Source organism: Lepidochelys kempii, chromosome 7 (genome assembly GCF_965140265.1).
Source record: "Lepidochelys kempii isolate rLepKem1 chromosome 7, rLepKem1.hap2, whole genome shotgun sequence".
Classification (NCBI taxonomy): domain Eukaryota; kingdom Metazoa; phylum Chordata; order Testudines; family Cheloniidae; genus Lepidochelys; species Lepidochelys kempii.
The window spans coordinates 94,443,218-94,470,246 of record NC_133262.1 but is presented as its reverse complement, the minus strand read 5'-3'; the positions used below and the strand labels follow the sequence as shown (position 1 = coordinate 94,470,246).

Here is a 27,029-nt window from a genome sequence, read left to right as displayed (position 1 = left end):
ACAGTGTTGTGTGACTTCATTTTCTGTAATACATAATGCCACTGATTGCAGCACAGTTTGGTTTCTGGGGTGTTAGGAAAATGAAATGTTCCATCCTGTACTGTTTCCTCCTTGGAGGATTTTCAGGGCTTGCAGGGTCACCTCTTTTGGAAGAGTTTGGAGATCTTTCCGGCAGTGGGAAGAAGTGAAATGGCTGCAGACATTATAGAGCATCTTGGAAAGCTACACATACTTCAGGAATCAATTAAGAGGTAATTTTTGCTGCTAACCTATTCCTGGTGTTACAAGATGGAAGTTCACTCCACCTCCCATAAATCTCCTAGGGCCAAGTTCACCACTGATGTAACTCCATTGATTTCAGCTAGGAGCCGCTCATCTCTGGTGTAGCTCTTTTGAAGTTAATAGAGTTACACTAGGTATTAATATTAACTATTGGTACTGTGATCCATGTGTACTCAAAACTCCCATACCTGTATGTGCTAGTTCACAACTGTTAGTTCAGGAAGATCAGAGGCTGGAATACCTCACAGATAGAAGAAATACATGGACAGTTTCAACTTTTTAAATATAGGCCTTCACTGTGTCCAGCCTTATGATCGTTGTGCCTCCCATTGACTTCAATGCATATGTACGAGATAGCACATCAGGGTACATAGTGTTGGTTAGTAGCAGATAGTTTGAAAAATTGTTTTATGGGACAGTCTTTTCAAAAGTGTAATTAAAACTGAAATATGTATGTATCTGTTCAAACATGACTCTCTTGTTCTTTTTACATATCATAGTGTTCAGAGAATTGGTTTGGACATGGGAGTTACATGTTTGAAGTTTCAGCCAATAATAAATATGAGTATTTTGTGAAACTGCCGTATTATTTATTCATTATTTTTCAGTCCAACAAATCAGTCACTCTGTCATAGTCAAAATAATCAAAGATGAAACATAACTATATTGTCATTGGGTTGTGTCATATAGTGCCTTTGATCTGCTTCTATAACTCCCATTTACACCAATGGGAGGGCATAGATACTTGCACGACTGGCACCTTAGAAATACCTTCGATAGATTTATCAGTGGGAGTTTCATGTGTATGCCCCACACCTCTTCCACAAATTCACTAATAAATTGGAGAGCCTGATATAACTCATCCACACTCCAAAATATCTACCCCACATGTTAGCACCCTTCTTATATGACTCATTTATCACACAGTTAATAAGGGTATGTGTGGTGGGAATACTGGATCAGGGATAAGGTTGTATTGGAAGTTTAACTACAAACTTTCTGATTTTTAATGTTAACATTAACACAACTTTAAGTTTTCAACCATTTTATAACAAAGATATTTTAATTTAATCTATAACTGTTACATTCCTCTGGTGACTCTGATATGCTGTTGAACAGTTCTCTTTCAGGTCCTCTTATAATAGTATCATAGAAATGTAGGGCTGGAAGAGACCTTGAGAAGTCACAGACTCCACCCCACTGTACTGAGGCAGGACATGTATACCTGGACCATCCCAGACAGATGTTTGTCTAATCTGTTCTTAAAAACCTCCAAAGATGGGGATTCCACTTCCACAACTTCCTATGTATCCTTATAGTTTGGCATCTTTTCCTAATATCAAATCTAAATCTCCCTTGCTGCAGATTAAGCCCAGTACTTCTTGTCTTACCTTCCATGGACATGAAGAATAATTGATCACCGTCCTTTTGTAATAGCCCTTGACATATTTGAAGACTGCCATCAGGTCCCCTCTCAGTCTTTTCTTCTCCAGACTAAACATACTTATTTTTTTAACCTTTCCTTATAGTACAGGTTTTCTAAGCCTTTTCTCATTTTTGGTTCTCTCCTCTGGACTCTCCAATTTGTTCTTCTTAAAGTGTGATGCCCAGAACTGGACACAGTACTCTAGCTGAGGCCTCACCAGAGCTTAGTAGAGTGGGACAATTACCTGCCATATCTTAGATAGGACACACCTGTTAGTACACCCCAGGGTATTGGTCTTTTTCACAACCTGCATCACATTACAGGCTCATATGTAATTTGTAATCCACTGTAAACCCCAGATCCCTTTCTGCAGTACTACCACCTCGTCAGTTATTCCCCATTTTGTATTTGTGGGTTTGATTTTTCCTTCCTACCTGAAATACTTTGCACTTGTCTTAATTGAATTTCATCTAGTTGATTTCAGAATAATTCTCCAATTTGTCAAGGTATTTTTTTAATTCTAATCCTGTTCTCCAAAGTGCTTACAACCCCTCCCATCTTGGTGTCCTCTTCAAATTGTATAAGCACGCTCTTCACCCCACTATCAGTGTAATTAATGAAAATATTGAATAGTCGTGGACCCAGGACAGACCCCTGTGGGAACCTACTCAATACGCCCTCCCAGCTTGACAGCCAACCATTGATAACTACTCTTTGAATTAAGTCTTTCAACCAGTTGTGCACCTACTTTACAGTAATGAATTGGATGTTTATCAAAGGCTAGTGTAGGAGTTATTGTTGAAGATCTGGAAGCATAGTCACAATGTGTACCTCTCATCGTCACTAGGTGGCGATAGAGAGCAATCTTGCTTTCATTTAGAACGTATGGTTAGATATTCTGTTTTTATATGGTTATGTTAACCTACCACGGCTTGAGTTTCAGTACTCCTATTGGTGTAAAAGTTATATAACTTACTCATAAGTGCCCCAGATATAAGAGAAACAGCACAAACATGAAAGCTGAATTTTAAAGATATCAAATCTGGATTTGGAAGAAACTTGACAATTCCACATTGTTAGTTTGAAAGGTGAAATTTGTGTCACCTTGCTGCGTAAGCTGCATTAGAGTCGCCATTAAAAAAGTAAATATATCCTAGCCAAGAAATCCATGCTGCTGGGATTCACCTGAGAGAAAAGATAGAGGAATGAAAAATGTCATGCGATCTTATTACAAATGAATTTCTGACCCTTTTTTCCTTTCTGGCAAAGATCCTTTCCTCCTGGGTAAAGCCGGAAAATATAGCCCTCTCCCTATTTATGTGCTCGCCTCTTCTCCCAGCCACTGGTAGGGTCCATGGCTAATGCAAAATGGGCTATGAGCAGGGGAAATATGCATCTTCTTTGTTCTCTGAAGACTCCCCACTGCCCTATATTGCCCCTCCCACCCCCAGGTCCTTACTTGTAGATCGGATTTTATCTATCCAGTCCCAGGTGCAGGGTCATGTCTTCAACTGGGATCTTTGCCCCTCCCTGCACATGGTAGTAAGCGCCAACGTTTCAGACAAATGCAGGATGGAGCCCGCTGGGTGAGCGAACACGTCAGAATGACAACAGAGACTATCGCGATAAATATAGGGCAGGTGCGGTGTGTTTAGTTTGGGCTCCTAACAGGTAAGGTATTGGGGGAAATAGGTTAGTTCGCTCTTAAAATAATGCTACCCACAAACGGTTTGTCCAGCGCCTAGCACAGTGAGGACCATTCTCGGTAGAGACCTCTGGGTGCTACTGTAATCATAAAACTGTGGCCAGGATTATTGCCAAAATCACAGAAAGTGCATTCGGTTTTAAAAGCCAGAATGAGGCACGTTACAAATATGCAAGTAAAGAGCCGCATAAAGACAGAAGTTTCGTCGAAAACATGAAAAAGTGTCTTTAAGGTTAGGTGCCACAAGTACTCCTTTTCTTTTTAAGGTGTATGATGCTCATTGCTAGATCGACCAGAATGAGTGTCTGTAGAAGACAGGCTATTACAGTGTATCGAATAAACTGCCCTCCCTTGTGCCAGGCTAACACCCACAAACACTTAGCAGTTACATGGAGAGATCCTCTAACGGGCAGCATGTGAACGCCAGAGCTGTTCAATCCCCTTCTGGGTGCATCAGTGGCCTTCTCCTCCTTTGTGCCATTTGCCTGCTGGTACATCTACATCATTTCGACACCAAGTTCAGCTGAAAAGCCACAACTGCTTTTCAAGACGCACCCCAGGTATGCAACCTCCGCGTTGCAGCTTTCATCGAAAACCAGCTCTCAGTATCCTACACCCCCAAAGCACTGCGTGGATACCTGTCTTCTCTGCAGCCTATGCCTCTTGCCCACCCCCAATTATCTTCTGAATGGTGCCAATATGAGGAAGCAGGTGTCATTAGAGGAGGTTTGGGAACAAATTGATAGACCAGGATCAGATGGTATTCACCCAAGAGTTCTGAAGGAACTCAAATGTGAGATTGCAGTACTAACTGTTGTGTGTAACCTGTCATTTAAATCAGCTTCTGTACCAAATTACTGGAGGATAGCTAATGTGATACCAGTTTTTAAAAAGGGCTCCAGAGGTGATCCTGGCAATTACAGGTTGGTAAGCCTGACTTCAGTAGCAGGCAAACTGATTGAAAATATAGTAAAGAACAAAATTGTCAGACACATAGATAAAGATAATTTGTTGGGAAACAGTTAACATGGTTTTTGTAAAGGGAAATCATGCCTCACCAATCTACTTGAATTTCTTGAGGGGGTCAACAAGCATGTGGACAAGGGGGATCCAGTGGATCCAGTGTACTTAGATTTTCAGAATGCTTTTGACAAGGTCCCTCACCAAAGGCTTGTAAGCTGTCATGGGGTAAGAGGGAAGGTCCCCTCATGGATTCATAACTGGCTAAAAGACAGGAATCAACGGGTAGAAATAAATGGTCAGTTTTCAGAATGGAGAGACTTAAATAGTGGTGTCCCCCAGGGGTCTGTTCTGGGACCAGTTCTATTCAACATATTCATAAATGATCTGGAAAAAGGGGCAGTGAGGTGGCAAAATTTGCAGATGATACAAAACTACTCAAGATAATTAAATCCAAAGCAGACTGTGAAAAGCTACAAAAGAATCTCACAAAACTGGGTGAAGGCAACAAAATGGCGGATGAAATTCAATGTTGATTAATGCATTGGAAAACATAATCCCAACTATACATATAAAATAATGGGGTCTAAATTAGCTGTTACCATTCAAGAAAGCGATCTTGGAGTCATTGTGGATAGTTCCCTGAAAACATCCATTCAATGTGCAGTGGCTGTCAAAAAAGTGAACAGAATGTTGGGAATCATTAAGAAAGGGATTGACAAAAAGACAGAAAATATCATATTGCCTCTATATAAATCCATAGTACGCCCATATCTTGAAGACTGTGTGCAGAGGTCATCGCCCCATCTCAAAAAAATATATTTTGGAATTGGAAAAGGTTCAGAAAAGGGCAACAAAAATAATTAGGGGTATGGAACAGCTTCCATATGAGGAGTGATTAATAAGACTGGGACTTTTCATCTTGGAAAAGAGATGACTAAGGGGGGATATGATAGAGGTCTATAGAAACATAACTGGTGTGGAGAAAGTAAATAAAGAAGTGTTATTTACTCCTTCTCATAACACAAGAACTATGGGTCCCCAAATGAAATTAATAGGCATCAGGCTTAAAACAAACAAAAGGAAGTATTTTTTCACACAGCACATAGTCAACCTGTGGAACTCCTTGCCAGAGGATGTTGTGAAGGCCAAGACTATAACAGGATTAAAAAAAGAACTAGATAAGTTCATGGAGGATAGGTCCATCAATGGCTATTAGGCAGGATGGGCAGGGATGGTGTTCCTAGCCTCTGTTTGCCAGAAGCTGGGAATGGGTGAGGGGATGGATCACTTGATGATTATCTGTTCTGTTCATTCCCTCTGGGGCACCTGGCATTGGCCACTGTCAGAAGACAGGATGCTGAGCTAGATGGACCTTTGGTCTGACCCAGTATGGCTATTCTTATGTTCTTATGAGTAACAGCTGATTTCACCCAGGGACTGTAGAGTTGGATGAGACCTGGGTCCTCTTATGCTCTATCATCCAGTCAGTACCTAAATTGCTGATATCCTTAAAGTAAGGAGCACATAATCCCCATTTTTTTATGCAGAACTCCTCAAAGATAAGGGCAATTTTAGAAAAATTAGGTGGGAGGATATGGCCTTAAAATTATTAAACAAAATAATGAGTTTCACAGTCGATCATGTGCCCTTTGGGGTGACTTTATACTGGTGCACGTGAGAGACACATAACTAAGGACAAATAAGAACCTTTAGCTCAGCAAGTAAACTTGGTGGCGTTTAAAATATATTGTATATATTTCAAAGCTCGCTAGTCAAACCAGTTATGAGCTAATACGAAAGGTTAACTATGAACTAACTTTGCTTGGGCTGACGCATAGAACATTATTTCCCCCAGTGCTCTTTCAGATGAAATAAGGTGAATTGCAGTAAGAATATAGAACAATGCTACAAGCTTCAAAGAGCTATTTTGCTTGTCTTGATCTTGTAGCGTCTAGAATACCGTTACATTCCCTTATTTTAAATGCTTTTTGGTCTGTAAATTCGAACCAGAATGTACGTTCATAGCAATAGTATTAGTAATAACATTCTATACCCTTAATTTTTAAAAATCTCATGCTGCATTAGAAACTTGTAGGTTAAGAAGTACCTCTTTCACAGAAACGACAAACAAAATATATGCTCCAAAAGAAAAAAAGAAAAGGGGGAAAAGTCTTATTTAATCCAGAAAATAAATTAAAATCTCATGTATTTTTATTGGTTTTAGTATCCAGCAGAGTGAAAATATTGAAACTCCGAGACCCCTTGCATTAAAAAGTCACAACTGTTCTATTTTATTAGTTCTGACTGTGTGAAAAAAATTATAAGGACAACATTGAAAAAACCTGGGGTTTAGAGCCCCGAATGGCTATAAAAACAATAAAATCAGCTATAAAACCTACACTAGTGATATTAAAAAATTATGTAGTTCAATAAATGTGACATTTCATGAATGTGGATTTAATAGTTTTCAACCGACAGAAAAGAGAAGGCAAAGGTCTAACAATTGGATTTGAAAGGGGCGGTGTTGTAGAAGTGCAACATTAACTGCTTCATTTTTCTTGTTAGGGATTATGCAGTGGTAGTGGAATGTAATAACTGTGTCATTAAAACTTCCTTTTAACAAGGCCTATTGCTTGTATAAAAGTCAGAAAAGAGTAATCTCTTCCTCTATTTGTTTTCCAATAATACAGCAAAACATAGAGGTTTCTCGGCTTAAACTTGTTCTCAGGGTTTTGAATCGACAGCTTGTAAAATATTGTGGGGCCCAATATACTGTTGCTTCATATCGTGCACATCATTATTCTAAAGGTCATCAGTTTATTGTACATTTATTAAAGAAATCAAGCTGCAAATCCAACACTTCCACATGAAAATATTAGCTAAATCCCATGGAAAAAGCAATGCCTGGGAGACGTAATACAGAGAAAAAATAATCAAAATTGTCAGTTTATTTTACGGGTACCTGAAATTTACAAGACACAGGCATACACGTTAAAGGTGAGTTTTGGCATTTGCTAACAATGTAAAAACCCTGTATGATTAAAAAATATATTTCCATTTCACCAACACCCCTTCCTCCTGTTCTGAGCCTTAGTTATTAAGATCTTTGTGGGTTTCAACCAGAGACCATTTTTTCTTTAACAGCACCTGTTATTCCTTAACCATTTTAGTCATCTGTGTTCGGTGTCACCATTTGCGAATTGTGTGTGTGTGTAGAGCCAGGAAAATCGATCAATCGAAAATTCTCCCAGACAGACATGCATTAATCAGTCTATTTTCCAAGTGTTATTCAAATAGGAAAAAAACTCCTCACTGTCTCGTCAGGAATAAGTTCACTTTCAAAGAAAGGCATTTCATTGGAGAACATTTTGTGAACAGTTTTCTGTAGGGGAAGCGGGCTTGGAGGAGTATTCCTTCTAGCACGTAATTACTAACTAGAGAGGGAGTAGCGGGCCTGCTTCAGCAAGGAAGGCGAGCGTAGTCCCTGGGCTCGAGCATTTGCTTTCCTCCACGTCCTGAATACACAAAACTGGGGACCGATCAGCAAACTATACACACAGTTTTAAATATGAAATCGATGGGATCCAGGTGGCGCTATTAAAGAGGAAAAGGAGGCTGCGGTACTGCTAGGCAGGCAGCTGTGCTTGTTCTCTGCTGATAGTGTGGAGGAAGTTGGATCCCAGCGCCTGAAATCCCCTTCTGATCCGGTGCGTCTGGCGCCTGGCCTTCGGCGGCTCAGTCCAGCTGCAGGACACCAGCCATCCCCTTTGTTTACTGTCGGGTCGCCGCTAGCTGGAAGCTTGGTGCCTGAGGATTCCATGTCTGACGAGGTGACGAGAAGTGCAGCAGGAAATAATGCCTGCATACCTAATTCCCTGTCCGGGACCCAGCCCGGTCCTGGGGGTGCCCAGGGCCTGTCAACAGCTCAGTTAGGGCCCGGGGAGCTGTCCTGATAAACTGAGCAGCTGGAGATATGGAAGATTAAGGAGTCTCCGTAGCCGCTCTTTAAATACATCAGCAGCTCCTTCGGATACACTGTGGGCTCGCGGGTTGGCGATTCAATCAATACGTGTCAAACAAGCCACGCTGGAGCTGTGTTCTCACTACTCCCGGGAGAGCCAGACCGGCGCAGCGCGGCTCGGCCCTACAGCAAGCCACGAGGGCGTGTCAGGACTGGGTGCTCACCTCCGGCGCTCACCTCCTGCTACAGGCGGCCCCAATCACCTGTCCTAGCCAAGCAGCCAGTGACACCTACACGGAGGTGGCGAGTCCGGACCCCTTCAGGGCGAAGGACACAACAGTGGCAGGAGTGGCGTGGCTCCTGGAAAATCCGACAGGGAGGGGTTGGGGTGGCTCCTGCCGTACAGCTCTGCTACCAGGGATGGTTGCCCAGCGGAAACCCTACCTTTGATCACCCCGAGCGGGCTGCAGAGCTAGTAGCCGACCCCCCTCCCCCCCGCAACTGTGGCTGGAGCTGTGCTCGGCCAGGGCTATGTCCTGTCCTGGTATAGCTCGCAGCTGCTCCTGCACAGCCAGGATGGTCACTGCATCAGTCAGAGACAAAAACGCCATCCACATCCAAAGAAAGGAGCGGGAGCCTGTCGGTCACTAGGACCCGGGGAACTTGTGTGCAGCGAGGCAATAAATGCCCCCCGATAGTACCATGGGGGAGGGCCAGAGCAGCAATCCTGGGTCAGACCAATGACCCATTTAGCTCAGCATCCTGCCCACAGTGCCCATGGCAGATGCTTCCAAGGGAACGGACAGAACAGGGCAATTATTGAGTGATCCGGCCCGGTGCCCCAGTCCCAGCTTCTGGCAGCCAGACGTTTAGGGACACCCAGAGCCCGGGGTTGCCTCCCAGCCCATCTTGGCTAATAGCCACTGAAGGACCTACCCTCCCTGATCTCAGCTAATTCTTTTTTTAAACCCGGTTATACTTTGGGAGGGATTCCGCTCCGCTTTCTGCTCCCACTTGCTCCAGCGAACATTGGGCTCCAGCGCTTGTTGATTGGCGCCGTGGGGAGTTTGCTCAGGGGGAGTGTTTGCCGATGGGGGGGGCTGGCTTTCCCCTGCCTGGACAGGCTCATTGGCTAGACACAGCACTGGCAGGAAGGGGACAGAGACCGGGCGGCCCCGCCCAGCGCCAATAGAAACCTATTGAAGGGTAATCTGAGCCCGGAGAAATTCGCTGCTGCGGTGCAGGCATCAACCCCGAGGCTGGGGCTGCTGTCGGGCGGGGTGCTGGGGGGCGCGTGTCTCTGTGCCCGGCCAGGCAGCGCGGCCTGAGGGGGAAGGGAGGGGAGCGCCGAGCGCGGCGGAGCCATGCAGTACCAGCACCCGGCCTCGTCCCCGGCCGCCGCGGCCATGGGGGTGAGCGTGCCGCTCTACGCGCCCACCCCGCTGCTGCAGCCCGTGCACCCCACGCCCTTCTACATCGAGGACATCCTGGGCAGAGGGGCCGGCGCGCCCCCCGCGCCGCACCCCCTGCCCTCGCCGGCGCCGCCGACTCTGCCGTCTCCCAACTCCTCCTTCACCAGCCTGGTGTCCACCTACAGGACCCCCATCTACGAGCCGACCCCGATCCACCCGGCCTTCTCCCACCATCCTGCCCTGGCTGCTACCTACGGCGGCAGCACCTACGCCGGCCCCCTGTATCCTTTCCCCCGGACCGTGAACGACTACACCCACGCTCTGATCAGGCATGACCCCCTGGGTAAGCAGCGCCTCTGCTCTCTCCCTCCTCCTCGGGCTTCTCTCCCCTCCTGTCCCCTCGCTGCGCCCTGCACTGGGTCCCCGCGCGGTTGGGTCCCAGCAGGGCCGTCGGCGCTTCTGCATTTCTGTTGCTGGGGGCTGCAATTGAAAGTCATTGAAACTCTCCCTGGCCTCAGTCTGATTTACAGTAAACTGAGAAGCGCTGAGCTCTCGCGTTTGGAGCCAGACCGCAGCGCCCGCCCGCTGGTGACTCAGATTTGTTTTCCTTCAACCAAGTGACTCTGAGTGTCCTTAGTAATGTCGTGTGTGGTTTTAGTGGAGAGTTTTAATTGTAGTGAAAAATCGTATTTCAGATCTGAGACTTTGCCTGCACATGACTTAAAACGTTTGGCTGCTGATTCTGATCTCACTGGGACCCGAGTAACTCAGGCGCACCCGTGCATCCCCTCAATAAGTCAGATCAGAATCAGGCCTCCGGTCACTCTTCTATTGCAACCCCCAGGACGGTCCCTTCTCTACTCCGCTCAGCAAGGCTGAGATCTTCAATCCCTTGGGGGCTGAGCCCAGCCTCAGCCGGCGTATTGATAGCTGCAGCACTTATTCTTACTGATTGCAAAACTGGACCTGACTCACCAAATTTGTGCAGTGAAAGAGGCTGACCCTTTCCGTTCATACAGGAAATCTTGAGCTCTCGATAGGAGTAAATCTGGTTTCAGAAGCTGTTAAGTGTTTTCCTGGCTGCCTGAAGCAGGCTCTTCCCCGGGAGTCGTGCACACTGCTGATTATTTTATCGACATCCTCAATACAGACAAATTCAGGAAACACTCGACTTCTGATAGCCGGGATCCGTTTTTCTGATATTGTTCATTTCCTCTGTGTGGGATGTGACTTTATGACAGCTAAAATAACCAGTTGCTTCCTATTTTTTGAGTCTGTTTTGCACCAGAATTACTAAAGCCTGACGCAAGCAAAATCTCGAAAAACAATGCTGCATTTCAAAGGGTACAGACAGAAAGGCAAACAGTGACTCAAAGGCTCTAACTGGAGAGTTACTGGGACCAGGGGGCACTGCAACTTGTTTTATTTGGGTTGATGTAATTAAGTGTGGATTGCTGCACCTCCTTCCATATACATTGCCATCAGACCCAAGAGCTACATTTCGATTGCTAATGTAAAGTAATTAACCCCCAATTGCCTATGCCCCTTGGGGGGTCTCCAACAACTAGCGTTTGGTGTTTAGCTACAGCATCGTTTGTGTGATTAATAAGGATATACAAAATACAGATAAAATGATAGAGTCCACGTTAGGTATCTCCACAGAAATGCTGCTAACCCGTGTGGAAGGTGAAGTAGACAGATAATGACAGTACTTTCTAGCACAAACCATTGACAGACTCGAGATAGTGAGGACACTCAGCATGCGGGCAAACATTTGCACAGAGAAGGCAAGGTAGTTTCTTTGGGTTATTACAGTGAAAGAGCAGAAGGAAGCAAAGTTTTTTCTCTCTCTCTTTTCTTTGCGAGATAGACCAACAGGAAACACATTGACGGAAATGTTGCCATGGCCCTTTGGGTGGCTTTAACTGGTCTCCTCTGCTCGACTGATGTAAAAATCAGAGGCGAAAGATCAAACTAAGGCTGAAGAGTCCGCGTGCACTGAAAGCGAAGCGCCTCAGAGCCACACTGCGCCCAGCACTTGTAGCCCTCCTGGCGAGGGGGGTACACAGCGGGCAAAGCCGGTCTGCTGTGCAGTAAGCTCTGACCAGTGGGGAAACGCACCGGCTTCCCATTTGGGAAGCGAGTGTTTCTATTACAGAAAAGGGCCCCGGGGTATCAGAAACAGACGCAGCAGTGTGTATGCGGCACCCACAGCGAACGCCTCCCCCTCTGCTACCCTGGGACCCTCCGAGGGCCATGTTTCTCTGCAGGGCGGGCATAAGCCCCGGGACTGGAGCCCAGCCCCAAGCCGCGGGAGAGACAAGCCCCAGCTACTGTCTGCCACTAACGTGCAGGGATTGTGTCTCTTTTGAAGGGAAGCCCTTGCTCTGGAGTCCCTTCATCCAGCGGCCGCTGCACAAGAGGAAAGGGGGGCAAGTTCGCTTCTCCAATGACCAGACCATCGAGCTGGAGAAGAAGTTTGAGACCCAAAAGTATCTCTCGCCGCCGGAAAGAAAACGACTGGCCAAGATGCTCCAGCTCAGCGAGAGGCAGGTGAGGCCAAGCAAATCCCCCCCGCACGTGGGAGCACAGTACGGGGCTGCCTCCCGTAGGCCCCACAGGATACACATGGGGGGCCCTGCGCCTTTGGGAGCCAAGGCCCTAACTCCTCAGTGAGCGCTCCTCTTTACCGCTCTTTCAACCAGACAGGGCCGTGTAAATCCCTGCGTGTTCCGCAGGTTTGAGTTACTTCTCCTGGGGCTAAATTCGGCTCGCAGTGGCATGGGTTGAAATCAGGAGTGACTCAGACGTTTTCTGCATTTAGGCTGGGGTCGCTGAGCAGCCCGCTTTTTGCTGCTTGGTTTTTCTTTTTCCTCTTTTTTCGCCCTCACCCGAGCAAATGGACTTTGTTTTAAGCTGAGCCTGGGATATACCGAATGTGGGACAACGTTGTGCCTTTTTCTGTTGTTTTTAGGTCAAAACTTGGTTTCAGAATCGCAGAGCTAAATGGAGGCGCCTAAAGCAGGTACTGGGATGTTTCTGTTTCTATAGAAATAAGTATTTTAATAATCTTATCTTAGAACGTGATCGCCTATTCCAGCTTGTATGCAAAAGTCATTTGAAAGGCTGTTTAACCTCTTCACCTTGATTAAAAAGGCAAATAGTCATGCTGGAATCCAGGATGGCTCGTTCAGCCAGCACTAATGTTAAAAGCTCTAATGTAGTTCCTATATCAATTATGCCTGGGTTTTCACACACTGCTATTAAAACTCCACACTAATTGTTTTGTAAACCCATATGTTGTTTATCTAATTAACGCAGAGAAGATAAGTAAATTGCTTAGGCAGTTGTCTTTGGGAGAATATTTACTAGTCCTTTTAATTACACATTTATAGCAAGTACAGGCAGATTTATTATATAAAGGCTGGAAAATAAATATACAAAAGCCTGTTTATTGTTTTGAGCCCTAGGAAAAAATAATTAGCTTTTGAGTTCATTTAGTTTAGGTCGGTCACTTACAGCCTATTAGACTGGAAATTATAATACTTTCCCTCCCATCAAATAAAGTGTAGTCATATCAGTAAATCATTATATATCTGATCCTGCAGTTTTTTATAGGGTTAAGCTTCCATCGAGGTATCTGATAAAGGGCTTTAAAAATTATGTAGAAAAGAAAAAGATGAAAAATTACAACATCCGTGTTCAGTTTAATCCTCCAATAAACACAGAGTGAGGATTTGTTTTAAATCGTACTATTTTTCACTAGTAATTGGGGTGGGGGGGTTAATATGTTAATGAAAAACAAAGATTAACTGCAGTGTGAAGTTGTTGGCTATGTTTACTATATGAATATTTTGGGGTTTCACCGGTTCCTCAATCTACTTTTATTAATCACTCTAGGGTTATGTAGAGCTGTACTTATTGCTATAGAAATAATTACTTTCAAGGAAGTCATTTTCCCTGAGAAACATAAAATGGGCTGACTCCTGCTCTAAAATATCCGGAGACATCTGGTTACCTGGGACATTTTAAGTCACTGCCTCCTTTTTAGTCAGTCAGATCCCTATCCGAGGTCCATTTCCACCTATTCTTTCTCTTTGCTCTAGAAAGCTTCATGCCTCCTGAATCATTTTGAAATTAGCGTTTTTAATGTCTGGTTTTAGGTTTAGGATTATTATGGTTGGTAATTTTCTCATTTCTTTCCTATGACATGAAGGGCCTTGGTTCCACCTCCCATTGAAGCCAAAGGCAGTTTTGCCATTGGTTTCAATGAAAGGATAATCTGGTCCAGAAAGAAGCAGCTGGCCAATTTTAAGAAACATTTTCTGAGAACAAAATCACTTTCAAAATGCTCTTGGATCAAGGTTCTCGCTGGGAGCTATTTGAGATGATGATGATGATGATGATGATATTGCCTGGGAGCCTGGTGTTACTGAGCCCATGACAAAACTGCCAGTGACTTCAGTGGGAGCAGGAACAAGGCCATATGGATCCCTTATGTTTGTGATGCCTCTTAGCTGTGCTGTCCCATCTCATTTTGGTACCAGCACAGTTCCTCTTTCTTTTATGATCCTTTAATCCCATCTGCTCAGTGGGACACTTTTATAAGGAAGAAGTGCTCACAGCCGAACACATGCATTTCCATAAGCATTTAACAAGCAGACCAGCGCATTGAATCGAAACAGCCCAGACCGCCTGAAAATGCCTCAGAATTGTAGGCTTAGAAGGAACCCCCTCAAACAATTCACTTTGCCTCACAACATTGTCTTGACTCACGGGTGTTCTGATTGTGTTGGCTATATTTCGGTGTCAAGCTGGTTGTTTACTGATTAATTTTAGGAGAACCCTCAAGGCAGCAAAAAAGAAGAAACTGAAAGTGTGGACAGCCACTGTGATAAAAGGCAAGAGAGCTGTCTGACCCCTGAGCAGAAGAATAAAGAAGTCTCTCTTGATGGGTCTCAGTACACCCCTTCACCAGTCTCTCAGGAGGACCTTGAGTCAGAAATCTCAGATGATTCAGATCAAGAAGTGGACATTGAAGGTGATAAAGGCTATTATAATTCTACCCACTAGTGGCTCCACTTTTAAGAATGGACCCTAATTCAGCTTGCACTTTAATAGGAGCTGGCTTGTAAAGAATGTTTTGCTACAAAAGAAAAACTTTCACCATTTCTCAGAGACAACCACTTAGTTTTGTAAATCTAAAACCAAACTATTTTGTGCAGATAGTTGATTCATGGGCAGATCTTTATTTTGGATAAAGGAACAGATTCATGTTTTGTATTTAATTTGTAAGATATACTTGTACATTGATTAATGTTCTAACTGAAATATAATAATACTATGTCCTGTCTTTACTGACTTGGGTCTGATCCAGCTCTCTTTATGCAGTCAGGCAGAACTCCCATTTATTTCAACTTTAACTGGGAAGTGAGTGTGAACTGCAGGGCTAAGGACCTTTGTATGTATACACAAAATGTAGCTTAAAAGAATAGATGGTCTTTTAAAAGTCTCCTTTCCTATCAGAGGAATATATTTAATGAAATGGAGAGGGATTTGATAATTCTCATCAAGTGCCTTATACCTTCCCTCTCATGACACATATGGTGCTTTTCTTCAAGACATTATTCTATTTATGCTACAGGTCGTTTGTAAAAGCTGATTTTTACTTTTATATTACACACAATACATATATACAGTGCCCTTTTGAATCTGGGATCCCTGGAGATGTTGCCTTGAAATCTGGCTGATTCTATTTGTAGGAGAAATATTTTTGATTAAAATCTATCAAGCTGGTTTTGCCTGATTTATAGTTTACTTCCTCTGTTTCACAAGAAAATGTGACAAATGATAGGGCCCCACTGCTGGAGAAAAACTGACGTCAGCTGCTGGATAGTAAGGTAGGCATACATTAGCAGTGGGAAGTTAATGCCTACTGTATACATATCTATCTCTGTATATATTCCTTTGCTTTACAAGTCTTGCGGTTTTATACCTCACATTGTTCATATTTTGTACATATTTGTTTATTGTTTTAAAAAAGCCACAAACTGGTATTTAAATTTTTGTTTAAGAACTTGTCTGTGAAATAAAACTGAACTCTGGACCACCCCAGATATTGGACAGTCACTTCTTTGAAACAGGCATGTTTGCAATAGAATTTATGTTACTTTTCCAAAAAGCCTTTAACCAACTCCATTTCCAGCCTCTCATACAACTGAGGGGGTTGGGGGGAAAGCAAGTTTCCTTCCGAGTTTATTGGTGGGATGGGTCGGGAAATTGACTTCCTGGCTTTAGAGGATTCTGAGCAGCTCCATGCTCAGAACTTCTCCGTTGAATTTGGGATTACTTTTCTATTACAGCCTGCAGCTCCGCCCTTGTGTTTTATACAGACAGTAAAAAATACCATGCCCCCTGCCCACCGGAATACAGAGCGAGGTGGAACATTAACCACCGAGAGAAGGGGGGGGGGGTTTCAAGTGTGTCAGTCTGTTGTAAAGGTTTACAGGGAGCTCTTAAGTGATCCAAGTATTTGGAGAGAGGAAGAAAAAGGGAAACTTAAATCAAAGTGAACGTGGGGTGGATTAAAAATGAAAACCTTTGTGGCTCCCTGGGGAGGGGGATATTGATTTCCCTGGCGCTGCCCAGCTCTGGCTGCCATTGACCTACCTGAGTCAATAATGGTTATTTATCTTAGCCGCCATTCTCCGAAATCAGGCGAGTCTTCTGGGAACAGGAGCCCCAGGGAATAAAGGAGAGCGAAGAGAGTAAACTGCTGGGAGGAAACGGGGATGGGAGAGGGTTGGGCTCAAGGACAATAATGGTAAACGTCAATATAATATGATAATGCCTGCCACATTTGAGAGCGCCGCGCATTCCCCAGCCGTTGTCTCTCTTATACCAGACTCTGCAGCTTTGTGCCTCCTCTATATTAAGGGATGTGTTATTGCTCCTATTATTATCTCCATTCTATTCCGAGGATCTGGAGTAGGATCGATCTCTACCCCTGCCCTCCAGACCAAAGTCTGCGGTAAGCCCCTGAGTCAGGCCTGGGGGGTTTCTCCTTAGCAACCCTGAGCAGGAGGAGCCAAAAGGACTCGTGGAAACGGGGCCCTGAGACACAGCTCCTCAAACAGGTCTGTGAAGAAGGGTTACTAACGACTGAGCATCTTGCTGGCTCCTCAAGCCCACGGAGCCCTAGTTAGCAGGCGTGGGTGGCTGGCGGACACAGCCAAATTGGCTGCGAATGCGGGTCACTGCAGGGGTTCATGGGTTTGTGGTGGGAGGTGTCGGGGGGTGAAATGTTGCAGGGACCACAGCCTGAAGGTGGTTTCTCCAGACAGGATTCAGAATGCGTCGGCAGAGACACAGGGCTACTGCCAGAGGCAAAGGCAGAGAGCTGAGGAAGAAATGGCAGCTGCGAAGGCCTTTTCGGGCTCAGTTAAGACTCTTACTATGCAAACAACTGTGTGCTCCAGGGAGTCTCCCAGTTGTCGGACTACAGACGGCAGAATCTGGCCCTTTGCACTAGTTACCTTCTTGTGGTGAGAAGGGAAATTGCCGAAAGGGCCACTATTGGAGAGACCTCCTTCTCCGGTATAAGAAAGTGGAAAGTGCCGTGTGGCCTGAGAAAGATGGGAACAGGATGAAGCTCTGGCTGTGCCTTCTGGCTGCCCTGGGTTTCTTAGTTCCCTAAAGTCTCATCAGAAAGGGGCCCGTTCCTGCTTTATTTACTTCAGTGGGCCGTTCTGGGTGCGCGGGTATGCGGGTGCAATACTTTGCAGTGAATATAAACACGCTCCGGTGCGGCATCTCGCCTGTTTTCAGAGAGCCTGCTATATACATCTCCGCTCCTGGGAACTCCCAGTTACCTTCGGTTAACACTTCAGCCCTGTTTATATGTGTGTTGGGACATGTCCTGGGCAGTTTTCCTCCCTTCTGCAATTACGTGGAGGCTGCCTAGTAAACATTCTTTTACCTTGGCAGCCCCACAGTACAATTAGGGGCGAGGGTTGGAATCAGACATTTTCCGTGCGGGGTGCATGCGTGCGAGAGTGTACGTGGGAGGGATTGTTTTCTTTACAGCTGTGCAACACCAGAAAGGAAATTACCTCTGAAAACAAAAGCCTTTCTCAGAAGTAATTTGGATTAAGAGAATACAGGGTTGTTGCAGGCTGCAGATTTGTCCTTTTCTTCCGTTAGCACAAGGCAGTGATAGGGCAGGGGCTGCGGCTGGGAGAAAGGACTTCTCTCTGTGTGTCCCCTGCAGACTCCAGCGGCTGGATCGCTCTAGCCTTACTCGGGCGAGAAGCCCACAGAAGTCAATGGGACTTTCCCCAAGTAAAGTACTGAGGGACTAGAATGCCCAGGAGCTAATTCCAGATGCTGTTAGTCTTCACCGTGGGCAGACTGTGCCTCTAGACATAAAGACAAGGCAGTCCTACCTTATATTAGGTTTTTCTCTCTTGACCATCACCGTAGCTTCTAAGCAAAGGTGTCCAAATATTTCTCTCTTCAGTAACAGCTGCTGTGTGGGATGCCACTTATGCTGGTGTAAATCCGGTGTAACTCCATATTGATTTACACCAGGGTAACGGACAACAGACAGCGGCTTGATTCCAGTACAGCTGCATGTAGCACCGGGACAACCAGAGAATCTATTATTGTAAAACAGAAAGAATGGGACAGATTAGATTATTATAAGCGCCTGCTCTGCTTTGCTAGGGTTCAGGGGAATTCATCCAAGAGGTAGGTCTTGAACGCGGCACTTTGATTTATTTTACGATTGAAATGCACAGTTCCTTTACAGCCGTTACTACGTTCTTTTGGTGTCCTCAGTGGGCCAAATTCTGCTCTGCACCAGAAAACCTTCACACCGTCCCCACTGAATTCATTAGGGCTGCACATAACTGAGAGCAGAATTTTAGTGGGCAAACTTCAGGCCTGGTGTTAGTGGGTGGAAATCGATGGACGTATCTGGGTGAAATTCAGTGGTTTGCTACATTCGCCTCTGCTTGTAGGGTGCTCCTGTTTTCCTCACCTACTGAATGCCAGCGTATGCTGCGTAATTTATGCCACCTTTCGAAAGCCCCCCCTGAATGAATGTCATCGTTGTAACCTGATTATACCAAGAGTCTAAAACAGGCACATTACACACCTTTCGCCCTTTTTATTCCCGGTGCGTGTGCACAGCATACATCACCAAACAGCGCTAAGTGTAGTAACAGAGCTTTGCTAAGGCAATAGTGGTTGGCTCTGGAGACAAACAGAGGTTTCCATTTATTTCGTCTGTGTAATACCTCCCGTAAGCCTTCACGCACGGCTAAGCTGTGATGTGACACGCGTGGGGGATTACATTTCTACAAGATCCTTTGGTGGTTGAGATCTGTATCCAGATTGCACAGCCGAATCCAGTGTATTTCCTCCGTACAGAAACCAAATCCGTTAACACCCAGAAATCAGCTACTTACCCCAGGAGCTTGGCAGCGAGGGAGCAAGGCTGCTAAAGGCTACAAAACACAAGCCAGAACGGAGAGCAGCCGATGCAGCGGCTTATCCCAAACGCATCAAGATTTTGAGCACGCTCCAGCCTTTGGGCGATTAGCGCGGAGCCCACATTTTCTCTCTACAATAAGCCACCCTATTAGCGCCACACTCCTTCCTGCTCAGTTAGGAGCTCTCTGGCATAGAGGCTCTTGATGCGAGGCAAAGACTGTTCCAGAGATAGGTTGTCGTTTTACTGGAGAGAGCATAAACCCGTGCAGCAGATTTATCAGACACCGATCTGTACATGACGTCTAAACAGATTAATCCTTTCAGCAAAACGGATTCATTTGTCTGCTTAAATTTACTTGCCCTTGTTTCTGATTTTTTAAAGTTGTTCATCCAATGGAATCTGAATAAGGAGGTTTTAGTGTCAATCGTTAAAGAAATATGCAAGTGCCTATAGCAGCTATTTCTACATCCTCGGAAACTACAGCAGGGAATTAATTTTAAAACATAAATATTTTTCTATTTATCCAAAAAGATAGATAGTTTTCTCCTTCCTTCCTTCCTTCCTTCCTTCCTTCCTTCCTTCCTTCCTTCCTTCCAGCAATGAGCTAAATGCACCTATATTTGCACTTGGTTTCTGCTGGTTTTTAAGAACATAAAAAGACAAAATACAACGTAGCTGCAGTGCTGCCAAGTGGAGGTGAATATTAAAATCCCGGAATACACATTGCAACGGAAAAGTTAAGCACTTTTCCGATAGTTTAATGCAGCAAAGAAAACAGGGTACTGAGATGTGAAATCCTCCGGTGGCATATGTGATCGCCTTTTAGTGACAACTGTCCCTGACTCTGCCTTTAGCCATCTAACGCGTGTCTCGGAGACATATTCAGAGTGCACTGTAAGCAGAAGCTCCACTTTATCCTTCTAGCAGCGAGCGAATACAAAATATACAGGTTTCCGTTATATAGTCGGAATTCATCCAAGCAGGGGGAAATAGCGCCTTCACGTTCCCCTTCTTGCCTCTGCATCAGATGTAAATACAGCCCCCGTTTTGACTAGAGACATGGAAACAAACGAGAGGCCGATCCATTTGTAATGCTACAGCTGAAGCAGTGGCCAGGCTATTCGGACATAAGGACTCTGGGCAAGACTTATTTTGGATGGCTTGTCTCAGTCGAGAACACATCACAGCGAAGCACGGAGTCTGGCTTCATGTATTAAGCACATTAATTGCGTTAGTGTGTTTTGCCGCGGTGTCCAAGGGGCCCGATCTTGCAGCCCATAAAGACAGAATCTCGATGCCAGTAAAGGCTGCAGGGGTGTGGGCTTTTCAAACGACCTGTCTCTCGAAAAAGCAGCAAGCCCTGAGTGAGTTACACCAACCTGGAGCGGGCTTGGTGCTGGAAAACCCGGCGCAGATTGACACTGCTAGATGGTGTCACGCAGCCCGCCCGTGTGTGCGAATGCATACGGCCGGGGGTCCCCGGGCTGTAACAGTGGTTTGCACAAGGCTGTGTCTCATTGTTCTCAACAGACAGGTACGTTTTTATAACAGAAAACCGGACGCGGTGAATATCAGCCCTGAGGCAGGTGAGGAGATACATTGCGTTAAAGACATTTTCTAAACGATAATCGTGAAATCGGATGCCACACAGACCTGCTGTTTCACACAAGCTATTGAGCCAAAGCAGAGCTGCTAGTTATGACCCGAAGGTGGTCAGTCATGTACGGATAGGTCAGACATTTCTGAGCAAGGGGCAATATAGGTATTACCCGACCTTAGATCTAAATATGCCCTGCTTAGACCCCCCGTGTGCCATTCAATATTTTGGAAGGGTGGGAGTTAAAATAACGTTACAAATAGATGGTTTACAAATGCCAGGAGACAAGAACATTCTGCTAAAATGTCAAGGGCAATTAAAATGAGTTAAAATGCTTCTCACGAGGGCAACAGTTTCCACACGCAGAGCTGTGTAGCTCGAAAGCGTGTCGCTTTCAGAGCAACAGAAGTTGGTCCAATAAAAGATATTTCTTCACCCACCTGCCTCCCTACATTTAAAAGACAGTTTCCTAAGCTTATATCCAGACACTTCACGGCAGATTTGTCTAACATAACCTTCTAAACTGCAGATTAGCAACAGGAATTACATTTGTTAACATACTGCGTTATTTGAGCAATCTGATCTATATTCAGTCATTTCTCTTTGGGTAAAAACGCCTTACATCTTTTGTGACTGTCTGAGTCCCTTACTGTCCACACTATTTTTTTTTATTTGTTTGCATGTTGGCTATTTCATGTTGAATCAGCACGTATGACCTTTACAACACAACTCTCGTCTTGTTTTCGACTCTTTTATCAGGAGATTCAACTTGAAAACGGTTATCATTTAGCAGGAAAACAAACAAAAGCACATTTTTGTAAGCAAAACGTTAATGATTGGAAGAATTGCACCAATTTCACCATGACAGTGTGTGATTAATCCTCTCGGTCAGGTACTTATATTTTTAGTCATTAGGTTCGTTGTCCTTTGATATTCAGAACACTTTCTAGCCTAATAGAGTATTGATCTTGCTGGATAGTGTACTTTGACTCCTTAAACAACACTCATTTTTAAAGATTGCAAACGCTGTAGAGTATTCCCAGCCAGTCCAACCCAACTACCGTACCTGATAAGGAAGTTTTGGGGATTTTTCATTATTTCACTTGGCGAGAAGGTGGTATTATGGAGACTGCATGATCTCTCAGCAACAGGCGTCCCTCGTGGTGAAAATACGATCATGCACTTTCAAAGGAGTGACAAATCTGTCCAGCTTTCAGCATAAGGACACCAGATTCTGTTCAGACACCGCGCACCCCCTCTTAACCTATGGAAGGGAAAACACTCTACAGCTCTGGGAGTGCAGAACTCTAACGGGGTCCTCCTGGCCGGCAGCTTTACTTGCTCCCCAGGCCTGTTATTCTGGACACTCGGTTTTATTTTCTTGAACCACAGTTTTACTCTGTTTTTGGAACGTGCACATTCCCTAACAACCAACCGGTTTGTTCTGTGCCTGTATGCATTGATTTTATGAGTTGGCAAGACAGCAAACGTAGGAACAATTAATCACTTCTAATAGCAGTTTTATAACAAAACTGAACAAGGAAGCAAAGTACAGCTCATAGGTCCGGTTCTCCCATCCTCACCAGGAGTAACGAGGTACCACTTCACCTAAGCCTCTTTTTAGTCCAGGTATGCAGAACCTGGTTTTGAATTACTACAGTATCTAAGGAAGAGTTCGTGTCTGGCAATAGCAGCAGCTTTTTGGAAGTCTATGGATGTCTTCAAGCTTTGGGCAGGATGTCAGGAATTCCCCCTGGTATGTGTTTCCTGGATGTACATTAGCTAGTGATTCTGGTATTACTCACACCAGTTTTACTCTGGTGTAATCCACTAATTTGGATGGAGTTACTCCCGATTTAAAAACTGGTGTAGAGTCAAATCCTTAATGAATAAACACCAGCTGTATAAATAATGGCAAGTGGGGCATCTTTATTTTTCAGCTGATGTAGTAAGTTATGTTTTATATTAGAAATGCCTTTGTCCTGCAGCTGTCTGGGCAGATTTCCCCCCTAAATGCACATAATTAAGGTCTCTCTTAAACATTCATTACATCCCTTCTTAGTCCAGAGATGGCTGAGGAGACCTTCATGGTTCCTCCTTCTCTTATTGAACACCTTTGGAAAAAGGACCTTTCCCCCTAGTCTAGACAGGGCTGTAGAGGTTTTCCCTACAGGTCTGGCATTAAGAACATTGTTAAGCCAATGGGGAGAAGCTCCTACCGCTGTTTGTATTTTATAATTGTCTCGGGATGTCACTTCAGCACCTTCCATGAGCGCCAATTTAAAAGGTTAGGCGTTAGGGTTTGTCTAGACGAGGATAACTGGATTTTTCAGGGAGTTAGCTGATATCTGTTAGCTAAGATTTTTTAGAATACAACTTGTGCTAGTGACACAGGATTTTAAAATGTGCTAGTGAACCCTGGTTAGTTAACACCTTTCTAAAACCCACCCTTTATCCCATTCTAGACATTCTGTTCGAGTTCTCCCCCTGAGGAACATCCACACTTGATTACAAGCGCTTCAGAACAGATCAGGATTTTGCCCTACACCACATGACAGTATTCCAAACGATCAGAAAAACTTTGTGTAGTCACTCGGCTGAGGACAATAGGTTGTCCTCTTCCCTCACGACCCACCTCTTCCCCTTTGCCTAGGCCAGTCTGCCACTTCCTTTTTTATGCAAGAGGTGCAAGGCTTCTAGCCCAGCCAACAGGGCTCCAAATTTAGCACAGGTCTCCGACCAGAAGCAGTTGAGACAGGTGTGATTAGCAATCGTCTTTATTACCAGGTCTCTGAGGGAAAAATTAATAAGGTCAGACAAAGCACTGGCAAGTCCCGTCTTTCTCCTGGATATTGAAAGCCTGACAGGCAACGGAGAAGCGCTACTCTCCTGTGCACAGGGCTTGAGGCATGATGCAGGGAGGTTGTGTAGGGGTCTCCACAAGCCTTGCTGGCTGTAGGGCGGAAGTGAACTGGGCTTCATCCAAAGCACCGTTAGGACGATCTGGAGGAAGAACAGTGAACGCGTTACTCTACTGGCCGAAGCCACACCCAGCAGGTAGACTGCATCGGTTCCCAAGGAAGCTGAAACTGAAGCCGCACCAGTGAGCAGCCGCTTTGCGGGCTCCTTGTGCTGGGGGGGAGGGTGCTACCCCCAGCAGAGCACTTCTGAGCCCAGCTCGGTTAGTCGGCATTGGCCCAAGTCGCGCACCGCAGCAAATAATAGGTATGGGAAGGACTCCTCTGTCCGGACAAACATCAACAGAAAGAAACCGTATCAATGTTCTACCAGGAGTGAAAGACACTTTATAATATCACCTTGGAGCCAGGGGACAGCTGCTCTCTTGGGGCCTGATCTGACCACCCTTACTGAGTAGCACCTTTCGCTAGCCTGGGAGCCATCCCCCTGAAGACAAGATTACTCACCGGGAGAAAGGGTGGCAGACTCCGGCGCTGTGAAATGAGAAGGAAGCTGTTTTCCGCGCTAAGAAGTTCTGATCGTCAGACTTCATCGAAGTCTTTAAGAACGATTCAGCCTACATTCCCCCTAGATTGGTGCTTACATTTTAGGCTGCGCAGGTCCGGACATCTTACTGAAGTCTGTTTAATGGGGGTGGGTGGTTGGACAGCACTTTCTGAAAGTCAGTCTCATGATGGTTAATCTAGCTGGGTATCAAAGAATTGAGGCACCTCAGATCACTAGTCACTTGGGTCAAATGCGTTATCAAGGTCACAATTCCTACAAATACCCAAAAAGAAAAGGAGGTCTTGTGGCACCTTAGAGACTAACACATTTATTTGAGCATAAGCTTTCCTGAGCTACAGCTCACTGCATGGGATGCATGCAGCGGAAAATACAGTAGGGGGATTTTATTATATACACAGAGAAAAGGAAATAAATGGGTTAGTCTCTAAGGTGCCCCAAGTCCTCCTTTTCTTTTTGCGGATACAGACTAACAGGGCTGCTACTCTGAAACCTACAAATTCCCAGTACATTGTTCACAGCTCCCTCCCTCCCATACCATAAAAGACAACACACAGGCACAACCCAAACACCGCAAGAGCAGAAGGAAAGACACAGTGTCAGGTTCTGCCACTCTTACCAACACTGGTACCTTCCTTTACCAATGCCCCCCCTGAAACCAATGGGACTATCTGCGAGGTAGGGGATTGCCTGCTGTCAGTAAAGGTGGTGGCGAAATCTAACCCGGGAATGTAACACCGCCCCAGCAGCAAGGCCTATGCTCTCATATCAGGAATCACAGTAGCTCTGGCAACTCTTCTCAATGGATCTTATCTTACAAGTCAAATCGCTTTCTCTCAAACCCTGTCTGCAGAGCTAAGGGAACCCTAGATTGTAGCCAGTTTTGCAAATGATGTATAACATGGAGCCACAAGGAAACAATCAAAATACTGGTCAGCCTGATAGGCAGTGCTCTCAGCACTCATGTGTGGTTACTTGGGTGATACTTAGATTTCTATTATTCTTTACACCTGTTTCCCCTGCACAGGCAACAGATCTATGGGTGAGGGAACTGGTTTCTATTCTTACTTTTACTGTGTTTGCAAATTTGCAATGTTCTTTTAACACAAACTGGCTAATTTACTAAAAAAAAAAAAAAAAAAAAGGCCACCAATTTTCTTCACCTACAGACTTTGGAAACAATTTCCCTTGATACATAGGGGATTCATGCACCTAACACCTCCTTCTGCGATGAGGTTAGAACTCTTTTGAATTTAGTATATATCAATATAGAAATGTTTAGCTACAAGTTTATTTAGAAATAGTAATAGCTCCCATTGCTTCAACAAATGGATGCTTTACATCACCACTGCACCCTCCAAAGTGAGATTGCTACATAATAAGGTAGACTAATTTAAATTGGTTGTTGACTAACTACACTGCTTTTCTGCAATTTATTTGAATAGTATTTTGTCTTCCGCTGTACAGACCCTTTATAAATTGCATGATTCATTAGACTGATCTTATTTCCTATACATGTAATCAATATTTCTAGCACCGCAAACCCAAACATATTTTAAAATGTAAAGTGTTTTTTTAAAATTGTATGTCAATTGCGCCAAGACAAATGCAATTATAGGATAAATAGTGATGTTAAACGTAGCGAAGCAAGGTTTTATTTTTCCTTAGTTGCTTATGGCATCTGCATTACTGCATACTTTCCATTATTTGCAAATTACACCAGACTAATTGAATAAATGCTTTAAAAATGGATCCTGAGTGCTGGTTTAGAAGCCCAGTGGAAGTGGTTTCTTAGACAACAGCTGCCCACATATTGATCTGATAGTAGGTAGGTGGAGGGGGTAAAACGATTATGTTGATGTACGGAGCTGTTGATTGTTTAATTGAAGGTAAAATTTTTAGCTTCACTAGTCAATTACTTGATCTCATTAAGTCCTTAAAAATCACTAACATACCATTCTGACTGAAGCAACTGCACCTTGTTACTATATTGCCTAAGGCATTAGGAAAATCATCTTGCTAATGGTGATTAACAAGTGTAAACAATGATATTTTTAGCATCCGAATTAGCTTTCTCTGTGTGAGAGATATCAGGTATTTAAAGACAAAAGTGCTATGAAATTTCAACTATTGAGTTTATGTATCTTTTAATTTTAGCACTTGATTATATATGCACAATTAGTGTATAAAGTAGAAAGAAAAGGAGGACTGGTGGCACCTTAGTGACTAACCAATTTATTTGAGCATAAGCTTTTCTGAGCTACAGCTCACTTCATCGGATGCTGTAGCTCAGGAAAGCTCATGCTCAAATAAACTGGTCAGTCTCTAAGATGCCACAAGTACTCCGGTTCTTTTTCGAATACAGACTAACAGGCTGCTACTCTGAAACCCTGTATATAGTACTAAAAACTGGGTGGGGGGAAAGTTACTATTTTCTGCATTTTTTCCCTTGCAATAAATGTAAGCAGAAAATATGGTGGAGTTGTTTCAAATACATAGCTAAACAACAACTGCCAACGATACAGTACAGAATATATCTGTTGCTTTGGAAGAATAAAAATCAATTCATGCAGCTTTGGTACCCAAAATGGAGGAGACAAAAAAGAGCCCGAGACCTATAATAACAACGTGTGACAGTATGAAGGTGCAGGGCAGTAGTGATCCCCAGGGTAACAGAAATCTCGGATGGCAAGGAAGCCTAATA

At 44.5% G+C, this 27,029-nt stretch overlaps 2 protein-coding genes across 2 annotated transcripts in view; one reads left to right on the top strand and one right to left on the bottom strand.

The window, feature by feature from the left end:
* The window catches only part of IDE (insulin degrading enzyme), a 183,250-nt gene extending 164,412 nt beyond the window's left edge, over positions 1 to 18,838 (bottom strand). Inside the window, exon 1 of the mRNA XM_073353900.1 lies at positions 18,834 to 18,838. The gene's annotated coding sequence lies outside the window, so the exon portion shown is untranslated. The remainder of the gene's footprint in view (positions 1 to 18,833) is intronic.
* HHEX (hematopoietically expressed homeobox) lies at positions 9,583 to 15,856 on the top strand. Its single transcript, XM_073353886.1, has 4 exons — positions 9,583 to 10,092; positions 12,124 to 12,302; positions 12,724 to 12,774; positions 14,589 to 15,856. The coding sequence occupies exons 1-4, from the start codon at positions 9,702 to 9,704 to the stop codon at positions 14,820 to 14,822; spliced, it is 855 nt and encodes a 284-aa protein (XP_073209987.1). The 5' UTR covers positions 9,583 to 9,701; the 3' UTR covers positions 14,823 to 15,856.
* Positions 18,839 to 27,029: the final 8,191 nt, after the last annotated feature.